Source organism: Zalophus californianus, chromosome 2 (genome assembly GCF_009762305.2).
Source record: "Zalophus californianus isolate mZalCal1 chromosome 2, mZalCal1.pri.v2, whole genome shotgun sequence".
Taxonomy (NCBI): Eukaryota; Metazoa; Chordata; class Mammalia; order Carnivora; family Otariidae; genus Zalophus; species Zalophus californianus.
Window position 1 is genome coordinate 93,158,160 of NC_045596.1, and position 13,175 is coordinate 93,171,334.

General features: G+C 40.2%; 1 protein-coding gene across 17 annotated transcripts in view; it reads left to right on the top strand.

The window, feature by feature from the left end:
* Positions 1 to 13,175, top strand: part of ANK2 (ankyrin 2) — a 317,165-nt gene that overhangs the window by 57,671 nt on the left and 246,319 nt on the right. For 2 of the 17 annotated variants that reach the window (XM_027597318.2, XM_027597309.2), the window contains exon 1: positions 11,786 to 12,663. The exons of 12 other annotated variants lie outside the window; for them this stretch is intronic. In XM_027597318.2, coding sequence (XP_027453119.1) covers positions 12,535 to 12,663 — 129 coding nt within the window. In that variant the 5' untranslated portion in view covers positions 11,786 to 12,534. Of the gene's footprint in view, positions 1 to 11,781; positions 12,664 to 13,175 lie in introns of those variants that run through there. 3 more of the 17 variants (XM_027597300.2, XM_027597305.2, XM_027597311.2) reach the window with 3 other exon arrangements.

Genomic DNA, 13,175 nt, shown 5'->3' on the forward strand with positions numbered 1-13,175 from the left:
CAACAACAAAAAAATATATAGCAAGAATTAGAGTAGTCCTCTAAATGAAGCGTTGAGTTACTCACATAGTATTCCTGTATGAGATTTAATCTCTCTCATCCAGCAGAGGGCTATCAAACTCCAGTAATGTCTATTTACACGCACAACGTATAGTTTATTTCACTCTTTTGTTTTTAAGCAGTAAATTCTTTTCTCAAAATGGAAATTATTCGGGCACCTGGGTGCCTTAGTCAGTTAAGCATCGGACTCTTGGTTTTGGCTCAGGTCATGATCTCAGGGTCATGAGAATATTCTCGTGAAGTGGAGTCCGTGTAGGGCTTCATGCTCAGCACAGAGTCTGCTTAGGATTCTCTCTTTCCCTCTCCCTGCTCCCTTCCACCCCCACACTCTCTCTTTCTCAAATAGAAAAATAAATCTCTTTTTTAAAAAATGGAGATTATCAATATGTAAAGGAGATATACCTGGAGCTGCTCCAGGTTGCATAAGGGGCTGGAGCTGTCTCTGCAAAAACCCCAGCAAGGTGTGGAGGATAATGGAAACTCTCTGCTCTGATCTATCCAAAAACTACTCTTCCAAATTCAAAGTCAGCTCTTCTTGGGTAGAGTTGTAAGTATTTTTCCCTCTGTAAAAATCCAAATGCTGACACTGCAGGGAAAATACATAGCAGAATGATGTCCAAGTTACAGAAGTTCCTCCTACTGGGATTGTCTTCAGTTGTAATTGTAATTCCCACTGTGTGATTGTATGTCTTGCTTGCTTTTATTTTGTTTCAGGAAAGATAGTATTTTATCTCCAATCTTATGAGTGAAGAAAGCATTTATTTTAACAAATTTTCTTCACAGTATTTCATAGGTGTGTCAAATTAATGGACTGGTTAACTGTATACTTCTTTATTTATTATGGTAATGGGGCCAGTTTTGCCTTCTACTGAAACTGAATTTTAGGGATTAATTATGAGAGTGAAAAAGCGTCCCATCTCTTGACTATTTATTACTTTGCCTTAGTAATAAATCCATCAGCAGAAGAACTTATTACAGAGCCTTCCATTTGGAACTATGCCTACTTGGTGGTCTACTGGTAATTATTTTTTGTTTTTCCATTCAAAACAATGCTTTTGCATGGTGTCCCTTTATTTGTATTGAGGCCTGGTACTGAATTGGTTCTGAACTCATTTAAGTAAAATGAGCATAAAGAGCTGTGTTATTGTGGGGTTAATAAATACTTTCTCAGGCACATGTTTTGTTTTGTTTTTTTATGGGGCACCTGGGTGGCTCGGTCATTAAGCATCTGCCTTCCACTCGGGTCATGATCCCAGAGTCCTGGGATCGAGCCCCACATCGGGCTCCCTGCTCCGTGGGAAGCCTGCTTCTCCCTCTCCCACTCCCCCTGCTTGTGTTCCCTCTCTCGCTGTGTCTCTCTCTGTCAAATAAATAAATAAAATCTATAAATAAATAAATAAATAAATAAATAAATAAAAAGAAGTGTGAACTTGCTAATGATCATGACCATACAGAGTGATCGGCATTTTCTTCCCACACACTATTTTTGGGGTTATCCTATCTTATTTCCTGTCTATTCCCTGAGTTTCTGTCTCAAAAGCCTACTTTTCTTTTCTCTCATGCTATTATATTTATGTCTTATATTTGTTTGTTTTTTCTCAGAACAATAATCTTAGTAGCTACTACTTATTGAGCACCTACTAGATGTTTTACATGTGCTATTTCTCTCGGTTCTGTTAGGTAGACATTATCTAAAAATCTATATTAAAGGAGATTGGAGCTTACAAAAGCTAGATAATGTACCTGAAGTTACAGAGCCCAAGTTGGAATTCAAAACCCAAACTCAAGACCCTTCACCACACAAACAAAAGCTCTGTTTTATAACATATTAGAATTATGTTATTTGACCAATTAATAAAAAAAGATGGTTAAATAGAATATAAAGTGATGAATCCTGCTTAGGAATATCTACCTTTAGCACCTAACAGAAAATCATTAATGCCTCAGCTGTGCCTTACTGTACTAATTTTGAATATGTAAGACATTAAATCAAAACCTTTAGTGAACAACACTTACTTGGTTTATTCAGTATTTAATATTATGTAATGTGCTTATAGGTAATAAAAAAGGTAGACTTTAAAAAAAGACGGTTAAAGTGAAGAATCATAAACAATGATATATACACACTTTAAATGTTTTATTTTAACTTGAAGCATGTAGATTGGAATTCTTTTACCAGTGATTTAATGTAGGATGATTACCTTTCGTTTAAGAGTTTTCCATCACGTGGGGTTTCACTTTGTCTTTTTTGAATAGATGGTATGTACTGATAGGTATTATCTCTGTTTTCTTGTTTGCTGTCTTTTAATTGGAGTCAGAATTTAAAGACACTTGCAAAACAATCTGCTTGCAGAATTTCTAGAGGTTCCCAAAGCCTCCTCCCCAATCTTTTACATTTATTTTGGCCATATCCCTAATTCAACAGTGGTATTTGTCAGGGATTCATCTTTATCAAGTCCTTGCAAAGCATTCACATTAATTTTCATAAGACAAGAGCTTTGTTGCCCCCATATTTCATTAGATAATAGAAGACCTATTTAAATTATGTTATTGTAATAACAAATACAACTGGGATAAAAAGGTTGGTAGTAAACATACCTGGCTCTTGGTAAACGTAAGTTTACTGGAGGGAGAAGAATGCACACGTAGTATAGAATAGCTAGTGCACTACAAGCTTTTTTTTTTTTTTTTTTTTTAAGGAAACTTCTTTCTCTTTTTTTGTTTCAAGTTTTTATTTAAATTCTAGTTAGTTAACATATAGTGGAATTTGGTTTCAGGAGTAGAATTTAGTGATCCATTGCTTTACATATAAACACCCAGTGCTCATCACAAGTGCCCTCCTTAATACCCATCACCCATTTAGCCCCTTCTTTTACCCACCTCGCCTTCAGCAACCCTGTTTGTTCTCTTAACTATAGAATCTCTTATGATTTGCCTCCCCCTCTGTTTTTATCGTATTTTACATTTCTTTCCCTTCCCCTAGGTTCATTTGTTTTGTTTCTTAAATTCTACGTATGAGTGAACCCATATGGCATATTTGTCTTTCTCGGACTGACTCATTTTGCTTAGCATAATGCACTCTAGCTCCATCCATATTATTGCAAATGGCAAGATTTCATTCTTTTTTAATGGCTGAGTAATATTCCACCATGCGCACGTGTGTGTACCACATCTTCTTTATCCATTAATCAGTCGATGGACATTTGAGCTCTTCCCATAATTTGGCTCTTGCAGATAATGCTGTAAGCTATAAGCTTTTAATATGCAGTGGACCTCACTCAATGTTTATAGAGGGAATGGAGACATTGTTAAGTAAGGGTTAAGAACTTCTATGTCTTTCCAGAAATGAGGAAAGAAAAGGTTAATTTGCTTTCTGTGAAGACATTGAGAGCTAAGTGTATCACAGGACTTGAAACAGTAAAAACTCTAAAGATGTTTTTATTTTTCTAAGTTGACTAGGTTGAATACTGGCTCAAGTGTCTACCTAAACCATCAAGTTTGTTTTCATATAAAATTTTCAACATGTGAAATATAATCTATTGTATTTTTTCGGTTACGCCTCATCAGATTTTGGTGACCTTTTGTATTCTCAAATGTTTAAGGATGCAATTTTCTGTTAAGATTTATTCATTATCAAAACTTTCTATTAAAAATTATAGCTTCTAAAGTCCTATAACACATACAGTCCTACAGTACATACTGTTTCTATAATTTATTTAATGCTTAAAATACTCATTTACCTAACATTTATTATTATCTGTTCTTATGCAAATTAGTATAGCTTGGTGGAGAGTTAGAGAAAAAAAAGTGAAATAACCTTGAACTCAGTGAATTTAGATTACTTAACTTCTCAAGTGATACTACATTGGGGGAACCAGACTGTTCATTTCTTTACTTTTATAACTCATCTCTTTTGTGTCCAGTGACTTGTCCGTACATAGTTCTGTTATTTGAAGTCTTTATGGGTCTGTTTCTCTGTTTTGTTGTTTCTGCTGTGTGCTAGGTTGTCTTTGATTTTTTTGCTGGTCACTGTACTTGGAAAATTATTTATGCAAATAATTTGAGGCCAAGGATGAAGGTCACTTCTTTTTTTTTTTTTTAAGATTTTATTTATTTGACAGAGACAGAGCGAGAGAGGGAACACAAGCAGGGGGAGTGGGAGAGGGAGAAGCAGGCTTCCTGCTGAGCAGGGAGCCCAATGCAGGGCTCAATCCCAGGACCCCGGGATCCCGACCTGAGCCAAAGGCAGACACCCAATGACTGAGCCACCCAGGTGCCCCTGAAGGTCACTTCTTCACAGAAGATATGTATTTACTGAAGTCTCTGTGGTTAAAAATGATTTGGAGATCATCCTAAACCAAGTTCAAGGCTTGAGTTTTGTTGAAACTCCAGGCAATAAAACCCAGGTTGTAAATACGCTAGAGTGCTGGTTATTTATTATTCTACCCGTAGCCTAAGAGTTTAGATTTTTGAGGTTTCAGATGATTGTAGGGAGGCCCCCTTATTAGACCATGCACCTTGTATAGACACTGACCTTTGATTTCTGCCCCCTTGCTTAGGATGTTTTCAAAATGAAAGTTCACATTTTCTAGGGAAATATACTCAGGAAACAAAAACAATTTCTCTGCTTGTTTATCTCCCAGTGGTTCCATTTTCCTTCAGAAATTCCTTATTATCATGTCACCTATTTGTTGCTTATAAGAAGTTATTTCTATTTTATCCAGCATTCCTAGCTTGTTTCAGTGGGAGGGTTGGCCTGAATGACGTGGCTTCTATTTGCTGGAAACATCCGCGGTATAGGTAGGTGCTTCCTCTTTCAGTGATTGATTTGATTTAGAAGTGATAGAAACACCATGTTGCCAAAAAGGTTTGAGTCTGCCTTACCTTTGAAAATGTGGTTTCCAGAGAAAGTTTGATTGAATTTTATGCTTTGGTTTCCATATTTATGGACTATGACTTTGCATGAGTAGGTATAAAAATGAAAAGTGCTGGTCATGCCTAAAGTAAGAAACATTGACTGCCTAGCAACAGATTTTATTTATAGGTCGATTAAACAAGGGTTGCAATAAAAAGGATAGTTTATATCTGTTGGTGAAGAAATGAAAATGGTTCATGGAAACTCTTTATATCAGTGTATATGTGGGGAGGGCGGGGAGATAGTTAACTAAATGTGGTGGCATCCGGAATTGGTAATAATCCAGATGTTTATACCTTCATAAAAATTACTAACCACCAGTGGATGCAACAAGAGCCCTTTGTAGCACTTCAGTTTTCTGGTACCAACAGTCCAGCCACAAGGGGATTGTTTTTTGAATGGTTGTGTTATTGTAACAACATATTTTATAAGTGTTTTATATTTATTGCTGTATCCATTGCACAAAAACTCTACTGGGTATAGAATAGATTGTAGGAATTGCCAAAAGTGTTTATGGCCATGTTTTAGTGATAAGGGCACTGGGTTGGAAAACTGGAGATCTGAAACATCTGTCGCTGATTTGAGGTTTGATTTTCAGCAGATTTGGATATACTCTAAGATTACATTTTGCCATCTTTCTATTGTTAATTTTGAAAAATAATGAGATATTTTTGCTAATAATTTACTGGCCAGGAATGCTGAGTAAGAAAGCTATAAATAGCCCAGTCATTTGAAGCCCACATTTACTAGCTTTTAAGTCTTCCTGCTTTATATGCAAATATAAATTATTTCACAAAAATTTAAGAGACACATGGCTTAAATTTGGAGTCACATAAAGGATAACAATTAAAAATAGTTTTGTCTCAATACCATATGATTTCTCTCATGTGGAATTTAAGAAACAAAACAAATGAACATAGGGGAAGGGAAGGGAAAATAAAATAATATAAAAACAGAGAGGGAGGCAAACCATGGGTAACTCTTAACTACAGAGAACCATCTGAGGGTTGCTGGAGGGGATGTAGTTGGGGGGGGGATGGGCTATATGGGTGCTGGGCATTAAGGAGGGCCCTTGCTGGGATGAGCACGGGGTGTTGTATGTGGGTGATGAATCACTGGATTCTGCTCCTGAAGCCAGTGCTGCACTGGATGTTAACTAACTTGAATTTAAATAAAAATAAATAAATAAAATAAAATAAAATAAATACATGAACAGGTAACCGTTAAAATCCATCAAGAAAAATTCATCTTTGCCTTTTGTAAAGAATCTAATTAAAACATGGTCCATCACATTATCCCAGTAGCACTTCTTATTCACATTATACAAATGTAAAAGTTTCAAGCATCAATCCAACTTCTCTCTCCATTACCAATAAAGTTGTTTCTTTTGAGATGCTAAAACTACTAACCTATAACTCCTGAGTAAAAATACAATTTCTAAAATAAAAATAAAAATAAAAATTTATTTGTGGATAAAAGACACACAAATCTTGTCTTCAGGGATCTTCAGGACTGACAGGCTTACATCTTAACCACAATTTCGTGCTTTTTATTTGACCAAAATAAAAGGGCTAAGAAATATGCCCTGAGTTTTTATGAAAAGCTGGTACAAACTTAAAAGGCAAGTTATATGTATTTTAAACCACAACAGTAAATTGTCAACAGGAGTTAGAGCTTAACTGCAATGTCTCTCTGATCCAAGATCAGTATGTTTTTCAGAATAACAGTTTATTTATGAGAGGAAAACAGCCCTGAGAAGACATTTAAAGATATGTAGAAATGGTTTAAAACTTGAGGTCAAGCATTTGAAGATTGTGAAGCAGCTTTCTATTTGAGATCTGAACATCTGTAGTTATAGTCAGTGTAGATTGTACATAGTGACTGAGCTGTTGCAGGAAGTCTGAAAATAATTCACGTGTAACAGCTGGATTTTTAAGACTTTATCATTTCCACTAGTGGATCCCTGGTGCTTCTTGACTGGCTCACATTAGGCCCTCAATTGCTGTGTTTGACAAAAAGGTGACACCAGAGATAGATGCCATGCAGTGAGGAGTGACAGTGAGAAAAAGTTTAATTTAAACAAAGTATCTTTGAAAGGCAAATATTAATTCCCAGGCTTTCAATCTAAGATAACATATAGTAAGTTAAAAGGAAGACAGATTTTAGCCTTGTGAAGCTTTTCCAATTTCTGAATGAGCTTATTTCTTTATTTCCTGTCAAAGTAAGCACAGAGAAAATAAATTTGATTAAGAAGCCTCAGTGAAGGGATTTTATGTCAGAAGGGTTTTTCTTTTTTTTTTTAAGATTTTATTTATTTTTTTATTTGAGAGAGAGAGAATGAGAGATAGAGAGCACAAGAGGGAAGAGGGTCAGAGGGAGAAGCAGACTCCCTGCCGAGCAGGGAGCCCGATGCGGGACTCAATCTCGGGACTCGATCCCAGGACTCGATCCCAGGACTCCAGGATCATGACCTGAGCCGAAGGCAGTCGCTTAACCAACTGAGCCACCCAGGCGCCCTGTCAGAAGGGTTTTTCACAATGAGTCAATCCAAGCCCGTCTACACAGGCTGACTCCAATTTACACAAGCTAGGTTAGTGCATATTCATTTTTGGTCACCTGGGTTCGCACTTTTGGGATGAATGAATGGAGCTGGGGATAGGGGTTAGGAGGATGCAGGAAGAAATAGGCTGGGTCTCTCTTTTCCTTGTGAACTGTGGCTTTTCCTTCCCTCTGCTCATTGCAGATGTGGCTACTGCTGGTAATCCCCTGACCATCCTCACAGTCATTATAGGGCTGCAGTCTATGGTGACAAAATGCTATTTATGACCTACACTTCGTGTGGCTTTCTCTTCTTTATGTAAAGGGATCTCCAGAGGGAAGCTTCTTGTGTACTTACCCTTGTTATTAGCTGGAAAGTTTCCTTCTTTTCTTTTTCTTTCTTTCTTTCTTTCTTTCTTTCTTTCTTTCTTTCTTTCTTTCTTTCTTTCTTTCTTTCTTTCTTTCTTTTTCTTTCTTTCTTTCTTCTTTCTTTCTTTCTTTCTTCTTTTTAAGATTTTATCTATTTGAGAGTGAGAAAGAATGAGAGAGAGAGAGCACGAGCAGGGTGAGGGGCAGAGGGAGAAGCTGACTTGGCTGAGCAGGGAGCTTGGGGGCTCGATCCCTGGACTCAAGCTGGAGGAAGATGCCTAACCAATTGAGCCACCCAGGTACCCTTAGCTGGAGAGTTTCTATGAAACATCAGAAGTGTTAAGAGCTTGTTTCAGAGGCTGGAAGATGGGGGTCTTGAGACCGCTTCTGCTTCCTCATCTTAAACTATAGAATCCACTTATTTTGACTTGGAACTGGGGTGTCCTTGCTTCCATTCCTCAGGCAGAAGTAGAAGAACTATGCCATTTGGATATTCTAATTTTAATCAAATCCCCTCCTTATAGAAACTGTTATGGACAGAAAGTAGTATTAGCAAGCTCTGCTTTATTAATTTTGTGTCATCAATTGGGCTTCCGGTAAAACAAAGTGGGGGTGAGATATCAATGCTGTCATTGGTTCAGTTTGCTTTACTTTACCCTGACCATTCAAGAGCCTCAGAACACACATGCATCCTCAAATATAGATAAACACCATTGAACTTGAGTAGAATGAACTCTTGGCTCATAGCTCAAGTGAGCAGAACCTCCCCCCCTGATTAGGTGATGCTTTAACTGTCTTTGGGGTGCATCTGCTTCTTTTCACACTTACCACCCACACTCCATTTGTAATATATGCTGTTTAATTGCATAGCGACTTCTCCTGAGTGAGGCTGGGAGAGAGAAGGTTGATTAAGTTGCATATGGCTAGCTCAGTTGTTATTGAACGATACCCTGACTGATGCCTGATGTCTGCGGAGGATTTTCTTTGGATCCTGATCAATGGAGTGCTGGACACTGAGGACAGCAAATGGCCATTTTCTCTCCTGTCTTTCAAATGAAGTATGTCCTCTCTGAAGGGCAATCTATCTAGGCTGGCTCTCAAGTTTAAATGTAAACGACACTGTGTTCCTTACTTTGAAGGCAGACACAAGCTTATCCCATTGATGGCCAAGAGGCTTTGTGGAAGGAAGCAGCTTTTGGTACAAGTTTAAAATTCAGCCAGTATTATATCTCTGCGGGAAGCTTGATGGGAAGACTCCTTTAATGTGGTGCGTGCGTCCTTTACATGGCTGGGAGCTCCTGGGACTGGAACCTGGTGCCCTGTCTGTGCAGAGGTCAGCTGGTGAGTGCGTCCTGCTCTCTTTCCTCAGATAGACTGACACTGATATTTTTTTCCCGTTCAAGTAGAAATCATAGGAAAGTTTGAGCAACACAAATCTACAAGAAGGTATGGTTTTAAAAACTCATGTTCTCAACAGCTTACTATTGAGTAAGTTAGTTGTAGAGAGACAACGTTACCACTGCGTAGGAACGTCTAATGTGCCTGGCACTCCAAAAAGGATTCTGTGCTGCTGTCCATCTCATGTGGAAGCAGTGTGTTCTATAATGGGGGAAAAGATAAATGAAACATTGCACACTAAGAAAGGACTTGTGGTCGGTTTATTTTATTTAAAAATATTCATACCAGTCTGAGATTTCCTGTCTCGTGATTTGAGTAGTAGAGCCCGCGATGGGGCTTTCTGAGTGGGTTCCTTCTCCTGAGGTGGGCTGATTTGAGAGTACTTAAACTTGGCCCTCCTGCCATTGCAAACTGCCCTGGGAAAGTTATCTGGAGTGAGTTATTTGCCTTCTAGTGTCCTTAACTATAAAAACAGTGACTTTCCTTCTCTGCATTGCATCTAAAGATATAATGAGAATATGTAAGCGAAGTGGTGTAATTATTGCTTTTAAAGCTTTGGCAATCACGTGCTGTGTGAGTTATTTATGTGAGCCAAACTAACACCCTGACGAAGTTAACACCTGATTCATTACCTTTCCTTCAAGAGACAAAGTAAAGAAAGCGCTGTCAAACACTGTTGTAGAAAAAGGGAAGGAGGGGACCCTGGCTGGCTTAGGACATAGAGCATGCAACTCTTGATCTCGGGGTCATGAGCTTGAGCTCCAAGTTGGGTGTAGAGTTTACTGAAAGAAAGAAAGAGAGAGAGAGAGAGAGAAAGATCTTGGGGACTAGAACTGTTAACCCTGCCTAAAAACTTGTTGTTGTTATCAGATTAAAGTTTTAAAAATGTATAATTTCCCTGGCATTAGAAAACAACATAATTCAATTGATACTGTTCAATTTTCTAAGTAGGTCTATGGAGCTCATTAGAGGCTAATGAAATAAATGTGGGTTTTTGTTTGTTTGTGGGTTTTGTGTGTTTTGTTGTTGTTCTTGTTTCTTTGTGTTTTGTTTTGTTTTTACAACATGTACTCCCCACTTTCTTCTCTAGCTGTGCTTGTGATTTTCCACCTTCCTTTTGGGAAATCTACAGAGGGGAGAATATATTGTGATATAGAATGAACAAGTTCTAAAGGGACTGGGGAAGGGCATTGTCCCAAAAGAGTCACCCTCACTGACAGGGAAACCACTGTATGTCTGTGGCTCAGCCACATTTTTTGTTGGGACACATGTTTTCAAGTTAAAAGGACATCCATGAATCAAAAAAGACTAGCTTAGTTGTAAACATTTTTTAAAAGTATTTAGAAGAAGAAAAAAATGCCAGGTGGTGTTAGGAACACCCTGAGCTCCAGTCTCACTGCTTTTTCCCTGAACTACCTTCATTCTTAATGACTGCTTTGACACCATCACTGCCGATTATCTTCAAGTACGTAAGAGAGAAAATGTTTCAATTATGTTATATCAAGTGAGCAATGACTCACCTGGTTAAGAACATATAGGAGTCCTCCCCAAATCCACATATTATCTTCCCAGAAAGCTTAAATGTCTATGTGTGTTTCCTTGCAAAAATGTACAAGATTTTCCAGACCAGGTAGTTAATAGAAGCTGATTTTTTTTAAAGATTTTATTCATTTATTTGACACAGAGAGAGAGAGATAGTGAGAGAGAGAGCACAAGCAGGGGAACGGCAGGCAAAGGGAGAGGGAGAGGGAGAAGCAGGCTGCCCGTTGAGCAGGGAGCCCGATGCTGGGCTCGATCCCAGGACCCTGGGATCATGACCTGAGCCGAAGCAGACGCTTAACGACTGAGCGACCCAGGCGCCCCTGATTTTCTTTTTTTTAAGGAGATGAATCCTCAGCTGTGTAAGTCAGAGAGGGTTATGCTTCCCATACATAAGAAACTAATAATAGTGCTGACTGGAAGTTAACTGCCCTATGAACCATCACGGTGCCCATACAGGCTGGCCCATGCCGTAGCAATTATTTTCTCCTTTGACTGACTTTTGGATCTGATTAAGTGCTGGGTTCATCCTGAGTTACCAAGCTGTATCCTCTTCTTTCACGGTGTCTCCCTTTTGGATATAAACAGGAACATCTAGAAATATTAATCCCGCTTTACTTCCATCACATTCCTTAAGGTGAATTTGGTATTTCACAAAAGCCTTTGGTAATGAAATAGTATCCGTGTGCCTCTAAGAACGAGGGAGAGTGGTCTTGGGTGTCGCCTGCCTCCCTCTCTCCCTTTTCTTGACCTCTGCCCCACTCCGCCTCTTGTGACGGCCCCCTCTCTCTCCCGGGATAACCTGGCTGAGCCCAGATTATGCTGTGTGCTCACTGACAGCTCCTTTCGAGGCCCAGCTTCATGCAGCTCCCTAATGCAGCCTCCCGCGGGTCCGTAAATGCCGCGCTGAGGACCCGGCTACTGCCAGCCCTTCCCAGACCGCTCACCCGGGTACTGCTAACTGCGGTGGCAAGGCACTCCAGCTGTGTTCGTGCGCTCCCCGAACGGCGGCCGGCGGCGTTGCTTCTTTTCTTGAGATGAACCTTGGAGGAGGGAAGGGCTGAGATTTAAAAGGCAGGAATTCCTGTCATGCGCTACAGCAGGGCTGCCGTGGCAGCAGCACCAGCACCAGCAGCAGCAGCTGCAGCGAGTCATTTAGTGAGACTGCACCATTTTCTTCTCACCCTGCATAGAGGTGTGGTTGGGAGCGGCAGTAAGCTCCCCACGCCCCTAGCAGTTCCACAGACGTGGCCTCTTCCTGGCTCCAGTCGGAAGACACAGACTGTCTGGAGGAGTCCCCAAAGACTGTTCCAACTGGTGATGTGTGTCTAAGGAAGGCTTTTTCAACTAGCAGGATGCTTGCCTGCACTTGCGGCCACCCAACTGCTCAAGAGCTCTGAGTCTAGGGCTCCGCCTTCCCCTGGGACCACTTCCGAGCGTGGGCGCACACCTATGCCTGCGTGTGTGCAGGTGTGCGCTGCTGGGGGGCTTGGCCTGAGACCTTGGTACGTTCTGGTGAATTATGGGTGCTGCAGAGGCTGGAGCAAGATTATGACCTAGCCCGGGGGCGGAGTGGATTATTTCGTGAGTGCTCTGGCTGCCAGCCATTGCCCTGGTGGGCAAAATCACATCTCCCATCTAGCTCTAAAATCACCTGGCTTGCTGGGGAGTGGAAACTGAGCCGCGGTAGCTGCTTCTGCTGATTTTCTCTGCAAAATGGCTCACGCTGCTGCTTCTATTAAAAAAGTTCGAGAGGCTGAACTGGATGAAAAGGAAAAAAACCTTGAGAGAGAGAGAAAAAAACAACGGAAAATCTCCAGGGAACGTATGGAACGGAAAAGAAAGGTATGAGGAGCATCCCTTTAACCCCTTCCCTCTGAGGCTCTGTGTAGAACCATCCAGCCTCAGAACTGGCAACTTCATCTTCCCTTCCCTCCATCATTCCCCTGCACCATTTCCAAGCTCAGTTTGCAGCCTATAGCTCCTGTCCAAATTTGCTGCATTGGGAGGAGATGTCTGAGCAGGGCAAATTTCCTTCGCTTTAAGCACGCAAAGCCTTCCCTTCGTTTTTCTTACTCAATCTCAGAGCCAGGTGCTTTATTCCTCCAAGTAACTCCGAACACTTGTCATAGTAGAAGGAAAGGGCTGATTTATGGTTAGAAGGTTATTTTCCCCTTCTTGTTCCTCATCTCTACTACTAGATCTTTAGCACTGCACCTTCTCACTGACTGTATATTCGATGTAGATCTCTGATTAAGAATAAACCGTAGGTTTTATTTACTCTCCCCCCCTTCTGAAGGTTGACACTGTACTATGTGAAACTGCACTAAGAATATTGGTGCAGTGAGCTGTGTCCC